Raw genomic sequence first — 18,249 nt, forward strand, 5'->3', positions numbered from 1 at the left:
TCAGTTGCAGGCTCCTCCCCAGCCAGGGCCCTGGTCGGGGACGGGCAGGGGGCAACCAATCAATGTGGTTCTCTCACATCGATGTTTCTCTCTGTCTTTCCCTCTCTCTTCCACTCTCCCTAAAAAACAATGGAAAAATATCCTCAAGTGAGGATTAACAACAACAAAAAGAATATCGTAACTACTAATATAGTTTGGTGCTACTACTACCCTGATTTACACAGACTAAAGCATCAGCAGTTTTTTTTGGCCTGCAAAGTTTCTGTTGAGAAATCAGCTGACAGTCGTATGGGTACTTCCTTGTAGGTAACTGACTTTCTTTCTCTTGCTGCTTTTAGGATACTCTCTTTGTCTTTTGCTCTTGGCATTTTAATTATGATGTGTCTTGGTGTGGTCCTCTTTGGATTCCTTTTGTTTGGGGATCTATGCGCTTCCTGGACTTGTAAGTCTATTTCTTTCACCAGGTAGGGGAAGTTTTCTGTCATTATTTCTTCAAATAGGTTTTCTTTCCTTTTTTTTTTTAAATTAAATCTTTATTGTTCAGATTACATTTGTTCCTCTTTTTCCCCCCATAACTCCCCTCCTCTCAGTTCCCGTCCCACCCTCTGCCCTCACTCCCCACCCACTGTCCTCATCCATAGGTGCACGATTTTTGTCCAGTCTCTTCCCGCATCTCCCACTCCCCTTTCCTCTTGCGCTCCTCTGTTCTGCTGTTGGGTGTCTTAGTATTTCACTTCAGCACTGCGCCTCCTCTGAGTCTCGTATGGTTTCCTCCTGTGGTTCTGGATGATGTCCGTTCCGTCTTTTAGTTGTATTTTTGAAGTGGTTGTTCGAGGCAGCAAGCTCCAGTGTTAACCTATGCCGCCATCTTGGTTCTCCCATCAGCAGTTTTTTACCCACAACTGCTTTTGCACCATTATCAGTGCAAATGTCAACACGGTGAAAAAAAAACAATGTCTTGATTGTATTATGCAAAGAGTTTTGATCTCATGGACACCCTAATACAGTGATGGCGAACCTATGACACGCGAACTCATTTTTTTGGTTGATTTTTCTTTGTTAAATGGCATTTAAATCTATAAAATATCAAAAATATAAATCTTTGTTTTACTATGGTTGCAAATATCAAAAAATTTCTATATGTGACACGGCACCAGAGTTAAGTTAGGGTTTTTCAAAATGCTGACAACCGAGCTCAAAAGGTTCGCCATCACTGGTCTAATAGGATACTGAGGACCCCCTAGGGTGCTGCTCTCATATTAGAATTTCAGGCATTTTCTTACTTCAAAGTAAGGTATACACTTTAATAGACTTTTGTGCATTGCCAGCTCAATTGACAATTTGAAAAACATGATGGAATCCTCTGTTATAAAATGAGAAATAATTTATTTTCCATTTCAACCCAGGAAAAAGTAGCCTAAAAAAAGTACATCAAATAACACTAACATGCTCTATTGATGCCTAATATAACTAGTAACTAATCTAGTAAACATAAACCAATACTTTATTAAAAATCCCAAGGCATCATTCACAACCAAGGTTAATATTTATTTCCTTAGAAAAAAATAGTTTTGAAAAATTGATTTTTTTCTAAAGATAAAGAAAACTATATATAAAAGTATCTCTTCTATAAACTAAAAAGAAGTTGGATATATCTCAGATATACTTCTTTAATCTTATTAACTGGATATTAAGTTGATTTTTCTAAAATCAAGTATAAATAATATACTATAAGTAAGTTCATATTATTATTTTTTATTGATTGATTTTCGAGAGGACAGAGACAGAGAGAAACACTGACTTGTTGTTCCATTTATTTATGCATTCACTGGTTGCTTCTTGTATGTGCCCTGACCAGGGATCGAACCCGTAACCTTGGCATATTGGGACAATGCTTTAACCAACTAAGCTACTTAGCCAGGGCCTAAGTTCATATTATTAAAATAAAAAGTAACTATCACAACACTGAGGAAATAAATAAGACTTATAATGTTAGTCAAATTATAGCAAGTCATCAAAACTACCAGTCAATAAGTAATGAAAGCAGTTAGGACTTAATACTACCGATGTTGGCACCTGGGTCTTTTTAAAATTCTTTCCTTTCCTTTATCTCATCCCCAATACTCCTTGCTTGCTATCCCTTCCTCATCAAGTCTCAACCTAGATGTCCCCACCCCAGAGACCATCTTTGCCCACTCTAAGTCTCCTCTTCATTAATCCTCCAGGGTCATTCTCTAACACTGCATCCAACCTTCACGGTTCTATGGACAAATTCTAATATTCTTTTGTTTAGTTTTTTTGTTTAGTTATATGCTCCCCCACTATATTATGCACCTTGTTAGTTCCAGTAGTCCCCCACTTATCTGTGGTTTCACTTTTCATAGTTTCAGTTACCTGTGGTCAACCACAATCCAAAAATACTAAACAGCAATACCAAAAATACACCACTCATAAGTTTTAAAATGTGCCCCCTTCTGAGCAGCATGATTAAATCTTGTGCCTACCTACTCAGTCCCATCCCAGATGTGAATTATCCTTTTGTCCAGCTATCCATGCTATATGCTCTCCTCACACCCCATCCATTAGTCACTTGGTACCCATCCTGGTTATCAGATCGACTGCCCTGGTACTGCAAAGCTGTTTCAAGGAACCATTCTTTTACTTATTAAAGGCCCCAAAGTGCAAGAACAGTGGTGCTGGAAATTCAGATATACCAAAGAGAAGCCTAAGTCTTTAAATTAAGGGTGAGGAACCTTTTTCCTGCCAAGGACCATTTGGATATTTATAATGTCATTTATCAACTTAAAAATTAGCCTGCTATATTTAGTCACATTTAATTTAACCCACCCTAATGCCTTGGCAGAGCCAGACCAAATGTTTTCTCAGGGCTTATACAGCCCACAGGCAGGACACGTTCCTCACCCCTGCTTTAAGTGAAAAGGTGAATATAATACAATAAGATATATTGATAAGAGTATAACTTTTATTAGAGTACATTGTTATAAATGTCCTACTTTTTTATGTTATTATTCTATGTGCCTAATTTATAAATTAAATTTTATCATAGATGTTAGGTCTGATCAAAAAATCGAATCAATACCCCCTTCCCTGGGAAACTGACCTTTAGGTCATTTCGCTACTGACATTCCTTTTCATTTAGACCACATTCCATTTGCTAAGACCACAATCTTTCCCCTCTGGACCTGCCCAGAGAATTCTTCACCCAGAAAAAGCCTACCTAGAGTCTTTAAAATCTGTGTCTCCCAGTCCCCGGGTGCTGGCACTATTTTGGGGCTCAACCCATCTGGTTTTCCAGATGACCTAAGAAATTCATAATTCTTTACTACTTCTGGCCTCATATGTACTTCCTTCAGCGACCCTAACAATAGATATTTATGTAGAGGGGGGGAAAAACATAGCATATATAGGGTTCACTACTATCCTCGGTTTCAGGTATCCACTGAGGGTTCTTAGAACATATCCTCCTGAGATGTATAATGCACAGCCATTGCACTATACCTATCACTTGGCACATAGGAGGTATCCAGTAAACATTTGTTAAATTAACTGAATAGGGGAATGAATTTCTCATTTGAAATTAAAGAAAAACTCAGTAAACATTTATTTAGCAAGTAGTTCCCACTATGGTGAGTACAGTCAAACCCCGGTTCTCAAACGTCTCCCATCTCGAACAATTCAGTTCTTGACCACGTTGTTCACAGAAAAAATGTCTGGGTTGTGGAACTAAACTTCAGTTTTAGACCTGACAACTCTTTCAGGCTGATACCTCAGCAGGACAAAGAGAGTCTCCCAGGATACAAAGGAGGAAATGCACAGCTTTAAAACATAAAGAGGCCATCACAAGTGCTGATGTTGCTAAGGGTGTGAAAGAAACCAGGGCACAGGCAGTTGAAGAGGTAGAAAAACTGAATTGATTTGGATAACTGAAAAGCAGTTAGCCAGTGACAGCATTCAGAGGCAGCCACATATGAACAAGCAAAGATGCTGCATACTGACAGAAAGACACCTCTAAAACTAGTGCTGAAAATGATTTGGTTAAGGCTAGTAGGGGGTGGTTCAATGAACTTAAGAAGTGTTTATTTACAGATTAAACCGTATATTAGACACATACTGTATATAAGAAAGGTTAAAACAGGGAATCATTTGTGGGTCTGGAATGGATTTATTCAATATACATTATTTCTAACGGGAAAAAATGATTTGGTTTTCAAACTGCTTCTCGAACAACCTTCTGGAAAAAATTAAGCAAGAGAATGGACGTTCCACTGTAATCTGTTTCTTACTGAGACAATGTATCTTTAAAGTTTTATAACTATTCCAATTAGTACTGTTACATAACAAACTACCCCAAACGTAATGACATAAAACAAAAGCCATTTTATTGAGCTCAGATTCTCTGAACCAGGAATTCACAAAGGGCACATTGAAGATGGCTTGTCTCTGCTCCACCAGGTCTGGAGCCTGGATGCAAAGTCTCAAAGTCTAGGAGTGTCCCTGGGAGTGATTCAATGGCTGAGGCTGGCATCATCTGAATCGTCTGATAGTTCATTCACTCACACGTCTGGGGACTGGCTTGGAAGGACTTGAAGGCTAGGACTGACCACCTGAGACCTTGGGTCTCTCCATGTGGCTTTCGTCACAGCATGGCAGCTTCAGGGTCTCAGACTTAGTGCTCCAAGAAGCCAGTGTTTCAACAAACAAGGTGGAAGCAGCATTGCTTTTTAAGACTGAGGCTAAGAAATCACACAGCATCACTTCTGCAGCATTCTACTGGTTACCAATAGGCATGTGCAAATCCAACAGGAAGTGAACTCCCCAATTCTCAATGGGTTTAGCCAGTTCTAGAAGAATATGTGGGGCAAGAGATATTGCTTGTGGTCATCTTTTGAAAATATAATCTGCTACAATAACTTCGTACTCACAACATGATTTGGTTAAAATAATACAAGTAGCACTATATCCTTTGTTTGGTTTTAACCCACAATACAAAATAATATTTCCCCAAAATGACTATATTTTCAGCCTTGGAAATAGAAATTAAAATTTATATGGATAGCCCTGACAGGGTAGCATAATTGGTTAAAGCATCGCCATGATATGCCAAGGTTGCAGGTTCAATCTCTGATCAAGGCACACATAAGATCAACCAATGAATGTATAAATAAGTGGAACAACAAATCAATGTCTCTCTCTCTCTCTCTCTCTCTCCCCCCCTTCTCTCTTTAAAATAAATTTTAAAAATTTATATACATATTATTTTATGTAATATTTACAACTACCTTGTGAAATAGATGTTATTACTACCTGTATTTTTAGTAAGATGAGAAAGTTGAATTCAGAAACTGAGTAACTTGCCCAGAAAGATAAGTGCCAATGTTGGGATAAATCCAGACATGTGTGTTTCAAAGTTCAGGATCTTTCCTTTCCACTGAACAGGCAGTTTGCACAGTACCATCTTAAATAAAATTCACACAGATCTCATGTATATCAGAGCTGTACAAAGCAAGGACTACCTGCATCTTGCTTTATATAGATGTAAGCTCTTCAAGAATGAATTTATAACCCAACCATGTTAGATAGTTGTACTAGCTAATAACTGTCTATAGATCTGAATATGTTAAATTTAAAAAATCACAATGAAATGTACCAGGCAGCACTCTCTGCTATAGTTTCTTAAGGGTGGTACAGCGCTGAGTACATATTCTAGCTTTCAGTACATGTGTAACTGATTAAGTGAATTCTAGGGAAAATTTCCAGATCATTATAAGTAATAAGCACTTACTATTTCAGAGAAGCTGTACTAGATGCTAAAAAGCTAAATATGATCTATCCTCTCATTTAAATTCTTTGGCATTTGTGTCTCAGGAATTAGGGCCTTATCTGTATCTATTATTCATTGCTTATATTATTCTTCATCTACCAGTTAGAAGTGAAGCTTTTTAAAGCAGAAAATGTGGCTACGTTGCACTACTTATTTTTTCACTTTCCGTAATGCCTGATATGGCTGTCTTGTGTTTCTGATTTGAATGACTGTGCTATGTACAAACCATATCAAAGCCAGAAATGTGGCACAGTGGACAGTTATTTTCTTGGAGCTTAACACTACCCTCCCCCAAAATGCATTCTTGCAACCAAAAGGAAATTAATCAAATCATGTAAATTTTCTATCTTTGTTCTAAATAATTTTAAGGCCAAATACCTTATAACTCTAAAGGCAGACAAACATTTGTATTTCTATGGAGGATAAATATATCAATGTAATGTTTGCTTTTTCTAATGAACAGTCTCACCTTTTATGCTGGAGTTACTCAATAAAACATCAAAAGGGAATATTTTCAGAAGAATTAAAGAAAATAGTTTTTAATAAAACAACAAATTTCTTGTTAAAATAAAATTATTCCTGGTTTGTTTGTTTTCCGGCGATGAAAAACAAAACCTCTACCCATAAATTAGGGAACTTCCTAGATATTTAAAATTAGTTTATAAATGTTATATAATTTTTAATATAAAATTTTAAATAAATTTTTAAAATTTTAAATCAGGATTTTATATATTTATAGTTATATAAATAATTTTATATAATTCTTATGTCAAAAAATGTTTTCTTATATATAAGAAAATAATATTCTCTTCAAATAATCCAGCAGCCCTGTGCTTTGATGACTTTTTTAAATGCCATGCCATCATTTTCCCTTAAAAGTATAAAGGAAAGAAAAAATACAGACCTTGGTTTCAGGGCTGATAAGTCTTTATTAGGTAACTAATCTTCAAGGCTTCCATATTATAATTGATATTAATTCCCTAAGAAACAGATTTGAAATCTATTTCTTGGTTCTTATTCAATAATAATGATAATATTTTAAAGATATACATGAAATGGGGATTTAAAGAGCTTAAGTAATTTGCTAAAGGCTATACTAGTCAAGTAAATTATGGAAGAGAGATTCTAGCCTATTTTAAAAATATTTTTATTGATTTTTTTAAACGAAAGGAAGGGAGAGGGGAAAAAAAGAAACATCGATGTGAGAGCAGAACATCAATTGGTTGCTTCCTGCAGGCCCACCAGTGGGGATCTAGCCCACAACCCAGGCATGTGCCCCAACAGGGGAATAGAACCAGCAACCTATCGGTGCATGGGATGACACCCGACCAACGGAGCCACACCAGCCAGAGCTATTTTCTATCTTTTGATTTCTTATATCATTCTGGTCAATTGAAAATTCAGTGTAAAGATGATTGATGGCCACTTATTAATACTCTATCTGAGATTCCTCTAATAGCATTTGAATGACTAAGGATTTATTTATATTAGAAATTGTGGTAAAACTGAACTTATTTTTTGAAAACAAATTTTTCTAAACCTAAGAAATTATTGTGAAAATTAAATCATGCAATCATTTTTTTATGTATTGTCTATACCTGTGTCCACATTATGACAGCTGAATAAAGACAGAAACCATATTTCCAGTGCAAAAGAAACTTCCATATATCTAAATGCATTTAATTATGCAATTAAGGAACTTCTACTTAACTTTCTATTGGAAGTACTTAATCTGCAATGTAACAGCAAGCTAAAGGGCAAATATTAAGAGAAATATCTAAAAGAATTCTGTACATGCCTTCAGACAATGAATATGCTCATTAAAATCATATGCCTATGGACTGACAGCAATATTACAAAGTCCATAAAGTCACATTACAGATCTGCATTAACAAATAAAATCTGCAATCAATTTTAATAATAGGGTAACTCTGAATCCCAATAAAGTAAAATTCTATTTCAAGAAAAGAATTACAGTCTTAGTGTTCAATTAATGTTATATTTTGAATTTCAGCAATAAAAAATTTGTGGGTAATTGTTTTCTCTTATCATATATATTTTTTTTATCTATGTAATATCTTTGATTTTGCCCCTTGGCCTTCAGAAGGTCTAAAATGTTTATCATCTGGTCCTTATATGAATGGTTTGGATACTTATGCTCTACAGTGGGTGGTGCTATTCCAAATGCAGCAGCATCTAGGAATGTCTTGACAATACAAATTATTGATCCACCCCACACCTACTGAATCATCCCAAACCTACTGAATCAGAATATCTGAGGGTGGGCACAGTAATTCTTTTTCCCAATAAGCACTCCAGGTGATTCTTATGCAACCTGAAGTTTGAGAACCACTGCTCTTAAACAGGATTTTAGAGACTGAGTTGTGTCCCTTGGATAAATTATTTAATCCTCTGAGCCAACAAAATGATAGTGTCATCCACTTCATAGAATTGTTAACAGGATTAAAATAAAATTTAAAAAATATTAAAAACAGTAAAGCTGAATATAACTGACATCAGTAATTCCTAATAAGTGGTAATATAGTCCTTATTAATCCAATGGTGTACTGGCAAGCCCCCTTGTACCAGCCCATGAGATATGATTATTAAATTTTCAGAAACTTTGTGAGGCAATTATTAAAATAGCTATTATTAAAAATTAAATTATATGAACTTAAAATTAAATAAGTTATATTCAAACTTATAAGATGCAATACTCAAAACTCATTACTAATAACTTTATTACATTACTATTATCTATGCTCATGAGGTTATTATCCTATATAATAAAAGCCTAGGTGGCATCACGCCCTCACACAACATCATCACAAGATGGCCGCCACAAGATCACGCACAGAAGAGGAGGGGCCCAGTGGCTGCTCTGCGCGGTGAGGCCTGGGGGTCCCACACTCTGCGCAGCACAGAAGAGGCCAGTCCCAGTGGAGGAGGCGGGTCATGGCAGGGGAGGGCAGTAGTGGGTGATCAGGCCAGCAGGAGAGGGCAGTTGGGGGCAATCAGGTTGGCGGGGATGGGCAGTTGGGGGCAATCAAGCCAGCAGGGGAGGCCAGTTGGGGGCGATAAGGCCAGCAGGGGAGTGGTTAGGCGTCAATCAGGCCGGCAGGGGAGCGGTTAGGGAGCGATCAGGCAGGCAGACAAAAGCGGTTAGGGGAAATCGGGCAGGCAGGCAGGCGAGCAGTTAGGGGCCAGTGGTCCTGGATTGTGGGAAGGATGTCCCCCAAGGGGTTCCAGATTGGAGAAGGTGCAGGCCGGGCTGGAGGACACCCCTCCCTGATGCACGAATTTCCTGCACCAGGCCTCTAGTGTCTATATGATATTCTATGTAATGATATTCTATATAATGGCATGCTGCATCTCATCTTTTCCCAACTATGCATTCACAGGAAATCAACTGCCACCACAAATGTGAGATTATTGGAGAAGCATTTTGGGTTAAATATTAACCAGCATACCTCTCGTTAAAATTCCTAAAAATTACACAGTGAATTCAGTTTTTAGCTCAATGAGTTTGAATTAACTACGCATGTAGAGATGTCAAATAATCTACTAGATACAAAGAAATAGCCCAGATATATATAACAGGCTGTTCCAAAAACATGTATACACATTTTGAATAATTATTAATTCCAATGGGTTAAATCTGTAAAGAAACATCAATTGAGCTATCAACTGTTAAAGTGTGAATACATTTTTGGGGGACACCCTATATTTTCGCACTAATAGTACATACATAGTAGCTGAAATACAAAACATGGACAAAATTAAGCAAAAAAGTCTTTAGAGAAGAGGACAGATAGTGAGCAAATATGAAAAAAATTATTTTGTGAAAAAATTTCATTTTGTGAAAAAAGTCAACTTTGGAGTTTGTAAGTAAAGCCAACAATGGCTTCCAGCTCAATTTAACTACTTCCATTTGTCACTATCCTAATTTTCAGTTTTAACCCCTAGAATGCTTCTAGCCACAAAAGTTGTATAAATAGATGTAGTGAGAGGATTACATTATTCTGCAATTTGAATCCAACATCCACATCTTGGCTAGCACGGGTAATGGTATTTCAGGCTATCTATTTAGACAAAGCTAACAAGTTGGTTCAAACCCTGAAGTAGCTACCTCAAGCACATGTTACCCTTTGAATACTAAAGAAAAATGAATTATTTAGGGATTATTATATCATATTTAAGACATCAATGATACAGAGTATATTTTAAGGTTTAGTTTCAATGAATCATAGAACCAAAATAGACTTTAAAAGCTATTCTGATAGCTTCATTGTTATTGCTTTTCTCTCCACAAGAAAGAGCTATTTGCCAAATTAAATGTCCAGGAAAGTGTTTTAAATTAATTTTTTTCCTTATAGATATCCAAACATTTGGTTATCTAAAATTAACATGGAGTTCCCAAAGGAGTGGATTTTCCTTCTCCCATCCTCCTGACATTCATGAGTGAGTATTAAAAATTTAGGTGATTCTTGCCAGACCAGTGTGGCTCAGTGGTTGAGCATGGACCTATGAACCCAGTGGTCACCCTTCAATTCCTGGTCAGGGCACATGCCCAGGTTGCAAGCTCCATCGCCAGTAGGGGGTGTGCAGGAGGCAGCCAATCAATGATTCTCTCTCATCATTGATGTTTCTCTCACTCTTCCTCCCTCTCTAAATTTAAAAGTATAATTTTTAAAAAATTAGGTAATTTTTATGGCTATTGTGGTGCCACCAATAACTCCAGAATTATCAAATTCAAATTCAGGTGATCTGGAATCTCTGGAGAGAGTAATCACAATATTTCTCCAGTGATAGAAGTCCCATCATTCCACTGAGAAAGTTAAAACTCTATGGATCTCAAAATGAATTAAGGCTATTATCACTTTCCAAATAGTAGTACTTGTGATTTCAGAACAGGACTCTCCCAAGGATAGTGAATTTAGCCCTTCTCCCATATGAAAACAAAAAAGAGGGCATATACAAAATAGATATAATACCAACATAAGAAAAATTATTGAACCAGTCTATCATCTATGCTCTTTTTAAAAAATTAATTTTAGTGACCACCAGATTACAAAAACATTTTATCACTCTACTCTGACATGCAAAGTGCAAGTAAAGTACTATTTTTTACTATTTATCCATGAAACCATTCTTGGACTTAAAGCACAAGGATTAAAAAAATATATATTGCCAAATACAGACAGTTCTCGGGTTACTTGAGACTTGACTATGTTGTTTCGTGGTTACATTGCCATCTCTCATTTATTTAAAAAAAAAAAAGTTCCGTCATTTTGACGTATGTACATATGTGCTTTATGTTTTTTATTATTTATTTACCACAAGTAAAGGTAAGGAATTGTTTCTTTCTTTTAATTTTTTTTTACTGTTTCACTTCATTACTGCTATGTATGTGCTCCATGTGAGTGATGTAGGTGTTTATGTAGGTGGTTCCGACTTACGGTGAAAATCGCATTATGTCTCGCCATAGGAACGGATCTCCAACGTAACTCAAGGACCTACTGTACACATTTAAAGAGAAAAACAAAACTCTAGGAAATAAGAGGAAAATTAGAGGCATAAATATAACTAGAGAAATTCCAAATTCACAAAGACTAAATAAAGAGGGATAAAATACATTAACTGGTAAGAATAACCTTTATGGCCCTAGCCCGTATTGCTCAATGATTATAGCGTTGGCAGGCTGGATTCCAGTCAAGGGCGGTCAAGGAAACATACCTCAGTTGCAGGGTTGATCCCCAGCCTCTGGTCAGGGTGTGTGCAGAAGGCAACCAGTCAATGTGTCTCTCTCACCTAGATGTTCCTCTCTATCTCTCCCCCTCCCTTCTTTCCTCTAGAAATCAATGGAAAAAATATCCTTGGGTGAGGATTAACAAAAAAAAAGAAAAAAATTTTATGCAATATGCCATGTAAAATTATAAAACCATTCCTAAACTCATTCTGCATGACAGATATTGCAAAAATAAAAGTTTCTAAACTAAGTCAAAGGCATGTCAAAGAGATGTGAGGCACTATGGTGAGATTACAAATTATTCGCGGGCAAGAAAATAGCATGTGTCATTCCATGTAAAGTGCAATATTTTTAAAATGTTAAAAAATATATGCTAATTTACACATCTTTAAACTGGTCAAGAAATACAGCATGACTATACACAGTAAACTCTTAATTCTACTTACTCATTATCACTTAGCTTTTACAACTCACCTCCACATTTACCACACCTCTTAAAGATGCCTTTTAAATATATATATTAGAGGCCCAGGGTCCCTTGGCCTGGCCTGCGGGGATCTGGCCAAAACTGGCTCTCTGACATCACCTGAGGGGTCCCGGGCAAGGGCATGATCGGGGCTGGGGAGGGACCGTGGGAGGATTCCAGGGTCTCACCCAGTCCTGATCATCAGGACCCCAGCAGCAAGCTAAACTACAGGTTGGAGCATCTGCCCCCTGGTAGTCAATGCACATCATAGAGACTGGTCGGACACTGAGCATATTAGGCTTTTATTATATAAACTAGAGGCCCGGTGCACAAAAATTTGTGCACTCGCGGGGGTGGGGAGTGGGGTCCCCCAGCCCGGCCTGTGCCCTCTCGCAGTCTGGGACTCCTCAGGAGATAACGACCTGCTGGCTTAGGCCTGCTCCCGGGTGGCAGAGGGCACGTCCAATCCCTAGGTGCAGCCCCTGGTCAGGCTCAGAGCAGGGCCGATTGGGGAGTTGGGGTGCCGCCCTGTCATGCACAGAGCAGGGCGGATCGGGAGGTTGCAATGCCACCCTCAGTCACCCTCAGGGTAGGGTCGATTGGGGGGTTGGGGCACCGCCCCCTGTCACACTCAAGGCAGGGTCGACGGGGAGGTTGCGGCGCCACCCCGTCACGCACAGAGCAGGGCCGATCAGGGGGTTGGGGAGCTGCCCCCTGTCACTCACAGAGCAGGGCCGATCAGGGGGTTGCGGCGCTGCCCCTGTCACTCACAGAGCAGGGCCCATCAGGGGGGTTGGGGCTCCGTACCCTGCAACACACAGAGCAGGGCCGATCAGGGGGTTGAGGAGCTCCCCCGTCACACACACAGCAGGGCGGATCAGGGGGTTGGGGACTGCACCCTGTCACACTCAGGGCAGGGCCAATGGGGAGGTTATGGCTCTACCCTGTCACACACAGAGCAAGGCCCGTGGAGGGGGGTTGGGGCGCCACCCTCTATCCCCCACCAGAGCAGGGCCGATCAGGGGGTTGGGGCGCCGCCACTGTCACACTCAGAGCAGGGCCAATGGAGAGGTTATGGCTCTACCCTGTCACACACAGAGCAGTGCTCGTGGGGGGGGGTGGGGGTTGGGGCGCCACACCCTGTCACACACAGAGCAGGGCCGATCAGGGGGTTGGTGCGCTGCACCATGTCACACACAGAGCCGCAGGGCAATCAGGGGATTGGGGAGCTCCCCCCTATCATGCACAGAGCAGGGCTGATCAGGGGGTTGGGGTGCCTTCCCCTGTCACAAACAGAGCAGGGCGGATAGGGAGGTTGTGGCCCCGCCCCGTCACACACAGAGCCGCAGGGTGATCAGGGGGTTTGGGCGCTGCCCCCTGTCACGCTGATCCCGGTGCCGGGAGCCTTGCTGCTCCGCTGATCCCGGTGCTGGGAGGCATATTACCCTTTTACTATATAGGATAGAGGCCTGGTGCATGGGTGGGGGCCGGCTGGTTTGCCCTGAAGGGTGGCCTGGATCAGGGTGGGGGTCCCCACTGGGGTGCCTGGCCAGTCTGGGTGAGGGGCAGAGGGCTGTTTTCCGGCTGGCGAATGACTGAAGCTCCCAATCGCTCCTTGTTTTCTTTTTTTTTTTTTTTATTCTGGGCCAGCTTTAGCTCTGAGGCCTCGCTGCTGAAAACATCGATACAATGTTGCGGTCAGGCTGGCTTTCAGTCCGGCTGGTTTCTGGGGTTTTGTTTAGCTTCTTATTTGCAACATAGTACATAGTTGCTTAGAGTTGCAGCTGAGAGGCCTGCAAGTTAGGCGGGGAACGTTGAAGTCCGCAGTCACTGAAGCAAGCAAGCCTTCCTGCTCGCTTCAGTGCATGGCTGCCGGCCGCCATCTTGGCTGACAGTTAATTTGCATAAGGATATGCTGATTAGCCAATGGGAAGGGTAGCGGTCGTACGCTAATTACCATGTTTCTCTTTTATTAGTGTAGAAGGGTACATACACACACACACACACACACACACACACACACACACTGGGTAGTATACTAACTAAACCACATTAATTTAGAGCCTTTTCTCCATCCTTATTACTCTAATTGTTTTGAAGCAATAAACAACTTTTTGACCATTTACTCTTTCTTGAAACCAACTATAGGCCAATTCCAGTCTTTCTAGTTCTTTTTCAGTGTCAAATCATTTCACTCCTTTCCTCTATCTATAGAGTATTCTTCAAGATTCCTACCTTGGACAAATTTTCTTCCTTTTTCTTTGTTGATTCTCATCCTCCCACCAAACTTAAAATATCATAGCAGTATATTTGTGGATAACTTCCAGATCTCTAGTTGGAATTTTCTCTTGAGAGTTAAAATAACTGTTAAATACTCTGTACCTAGTTTCAGTCAGTCAATAAATTTTTACTGCATAGCTGCTATGTGCCAGACACTAGTGCTAGAAATGTATTCAGAACCTAATATGAAAGTCACTGTCATCAAGGAACAGATCATGTAAATGACAGACCAAAAGTCGAACTCTAAAGGTCCAAAATTGACTATTGCTGTTTCCTCCTCTAATGGATTCAACATATTAATAGACTGCACATTCTCATTATTGCCAAGGCGATAATGTATAACTCCTTTCTCAATTCCATATTCGAGCTGTTACCAACTAAATCCTGTTCTTTATTTGCAATATTCTATTCCCACTGCCTGAGCCTAGTTCAAGCCATTAAATACTTTCACCCAAACTGCAACAACCATTGCTTCCGAAGCATTCTCTAATTTCTCATCTAATTCATCCTGAACTCAATTAACAGGTTAATTTTCCCAAACCACAAACAAATATGATCCATCACTTCACTAAATAAAAATGTTTAATAGTTCCTCAATAGACAATTCAAATCCAAAAACTTCTTCAGCTTGGCATTTATAGTCCTCCATTACCTGGTCTTTAATACTTTTTCATCTCTGCCATCCACTATTTCATTATCTTTAGCTCCAGCCAACATGGCTATTTAATATTATTTGGAAACTCCTTGAATAGTCCCTATCTATCTTCATTTATGTCATTTCTCTCCTCCCAACCCCAACCTTATTAACAGTCTTCATTCATTTGTATCTTTCAGAAATTTACCCAACCTTTGTTTCAAATAACATCATTTTTCAAAAAATCATCCCTCCATCCTGACTCTATCATATATATGTAAAGGCTATTTTTTTTTTTAATATATTCCATTGATTTTTTACAGAGAGGAAGGGAGAGAGATACAGAGTTAGAAACATCGATGAGAGAGAAACATCGACCAGCTGCCTCCTGCACACCCCCCACTGGGGATGTGCCCGCAACCAAGGCACATGCCCTTGACCGGAATCGAACCTGGGACCTTTCAGTCCGCAAGCCGACGCTCTATCCATTGAGCCAAACCGGTTTCGGCAGTAAAGGCTATTTTTAATATAACTTTTACTTTACTTCTACTATATTTACCTATGTATGTTACATCCTTCCTGTTAAGATTACAAGCAACTTGAAATATGAATGTCTTATTCATCTTTGTCCTCCCACAGTATATTGCACATGGCTGACATTCAATAAATACTAAATACATGTTAAATTTAAAATGAAATATATACATAAAATAATAGCATGGTCCATAAAATTATATAAGACGTTTCCTTCACTTTCTTATGGAGAAAAATCACTGCCATGAGAATATCTTTTATAAAAGTCACCTTATTTAATTTTTTATAATGACAGATTAAAACGTGATTCCCGCCCTTCCCTCAACATTGATCAGTACACCTTCCACCTCTTATGTGTACATGAATAATTATAAAAACTTCCTTGGCTCAGAATATAAAATTGCTTTCCAAGGTTTCAATTTTACACTACTGTATATACCTAATGATCATACACTCAATTGCCTTACCATTGAAAACAGTAGTGTAGAAGGAAATGGCTTGCCTGGAGGCTGCCCCCAAACCCTATCACTAACACAACCAAACTTTTTTTAGAGCGGGCCAGTCATAGTATAATTATACTTCTCGGTTTCCCTCTCTCCACACCTTCGTAACATCTATCAACCCAAATGTTTGTGTAGAGCCATACTTTCAGGTTCACCAGTTTAAAATGATAGGTTTTAAATTAAACAGTTAATTCAACGAGGATTTACTGAATACCTACTATGTGGAAAGCAGTTGAGGACACAAAAATTAATGACAATTCTCATCTTCTGGAACACATGACTAAATGCACAACACACACATAAACAGCTCCATTATAAGGCAGATTATGTAAGTGCTAAAAAGCTCCCAATAAGGAAAAAACAGAGCTCTATGAAAGAGAGAGATGAATTTAATCAAGAGTTACCTGAGAACCTTCTAATGAGAGATGGGTTTCTATTAGGCCTTTTTAAAATCAAGCAGTAACATTCATGATTTTCAAGATTATTATTTAAGTAAATAATTTCATTTGTTTTAAGTATTTTTATTCACTAATATTACAACAGAATTGGGTTTTTCCCATTGAAAAGGTACTGATGCAACATGCAAGTTAAAATTTAAGTTAAATGGATATTTTTTTAGCTCACCTTGAAACATGGGGAAATGTATTTTACAGACAAAACTTGTGGGTTATAATTGAGAAGTAAAATTTTGTATGTTCAAGAGAAAGACATAATGTGTCCAATAACCTATATTAATAATTACTTAACACTATACTGTCAGAGGAAGGCTAGGTACATATAAATGGGCCACCCAATTTTTACAGATATTTTTTCAGCATACTTAATAGTACATTAAAAGGAAAAACAGTGAAAAAATGAAAATAAAATTCAGGCTCCTAGATTCATTTTTCATTCATACCACTTCCTGCAACATTGGCTTCTTCCAGATCTATGGCCAAAGGTCTGAATCAGACCTTGAAGCATATGCTTTTCAAGGAAGCTCCATGGACACCAACCATTTCTACATTTTTTAGATACTTCCTTGAGGATTCTGGGGTGCCATGACCTAACGCTGGATCTGCTGAACACTGCACAACAGATGAAAGGACCACACTCATTTCAGCTTAAAATAACTTGCACAGAGGGGTGGGGAAAGTCTGGGTTGGCAGATGCCTATGGAGAACATTTAAAAAGAAGAAATTATGGTAAGGCAGGAGTGAAAGCCAACCAGGGAACATGTAAAAATTAATATGGCATTCCCAAATGGCTACTATATTCTTTAAAAACTTTCGGCCTTTAATTACATTATGGGATTCATCAGACGCTTTGCAATCACTGAATTTAACAGTTAAGCCACAAATTCAGGGAAAACTGTAGGATGAATTACATGTCGTTTTAGAAAACATATCTGCATTTAAATCTTTCCTTAAAACCAATCTCCTCAGATTTACTATACAAAGGCATCAGATTCTGTAGATGAGTCCGGGGAGGCTGGGAAGGAATAAGTGATGTAAGTTTGGTATCGGGCTCGGCGGTGCCGCTTCCTGCCACGGCAGACAGGCGAAGGAGCCCAGGAGATGCGGTGAGCACGGCAGTATTTGCACATGGTAGTCACCCAACAACAGCCAGCGGCTGTCCATCCTCCCCACGGCCCCCGTGGCCTCTGACAAGTCATCCCTTCCAACCTCCGTGTCTGTCCGCTCTCGCCCTGTCCGTGCAGGTGGCAATATCGCCCGCACACAGCACGACTGGCTCGCACTTCCCCGCGTCGGCACGAGCGGTCCCCAAGGCGGGGGAGGCCGGCCGGCCAGGGAAGTTGGGTGAAGTGGTCTGGCTCGCGGTCCGATCCGAGCTCGCAGCCCCGCAGACACCGGGGAAAGGAAGCGGGCGGCCCCCGGAGGACGGCGGATGGGGCCGAAGACGGCGCCCCCGAGGCCGGCTCCGCGGGGCCGGGCACGGACTCGGGCAGGAAGGGTGGAGGAGGGGAGCGAGGCGGCGAGGTGCCGGGGTGGGCGGCGGTCCGAAGCCGCCCCGCGCTCGGGACCCTCCCGGCCCCGCGGCCCCGGCGTGCGCTCCGCGTGCGCCCCCTCTCCCCGGAGCCAGAGCCGCCGCCTCACACCCGGAGGTTCGAGAATCGGCAACTTTGCGCGAGAAATGCTTCCCACCCTGCCACACGCCGAGCGAGAGAAAAATGTCAGGCGATGACGGGGAGGTAAGGGTGACTACCCATGTTGCTCCCGAGGTTGTAGAGCCGGGATGGGC

General features: G+C 40.2%; 1 protein-coding gene across 19 annotated transcripts in view; it reads right to left on the minus strand.

Annotated features, from left to right (window-relative positions):
* The window catches only part of RAP1GDS1 (Rap1 GTPase-GDP dissociation stimulator 1), a 139,226-nt gene extending 120,983 nt beyond the window's left edge, over window positions 1–18,243 (minus strand). For 18 of the 19 annotated variants that reach the window (XR_002832288.1, XR_002832287.1, XR_002832286.1 and 15 more), the window contains exon 1: window positions 18,214–18,243. Coding sequence is in view for 8 of the 19 variants with exons in the window: in XM_006101417.3 (XP_006101479.1) it covers window positions 18,214–18,217 (4 nt within the window). In the remaining 11 variants the exon portion in view is untranslated. Of the gene's footprint in view, window positions 1–11,301; window positions 11,576–18,213 lie in introns of those variants that run through there. The other variant, XM_023764895.1, reaches the window with a different exon arrangement.
* Window positions 18,244–18,249: the final 6 nt, after the last annotated feature.

This window comes from Myotis lucifugus, unplaced genomic scaffold (genome assembly GCF_000147115.1).
Source record: "Myotis lucifugus unplaced genomic scaffold, Myoluc2.0 scaffold_357, whole genome shotgun sequence".
NCBI lineage: Eukaryota > Metazoa > Chordata > Mammalia > Chiroptera > Vespertilionidae > Myotis > Myotis lucifugus.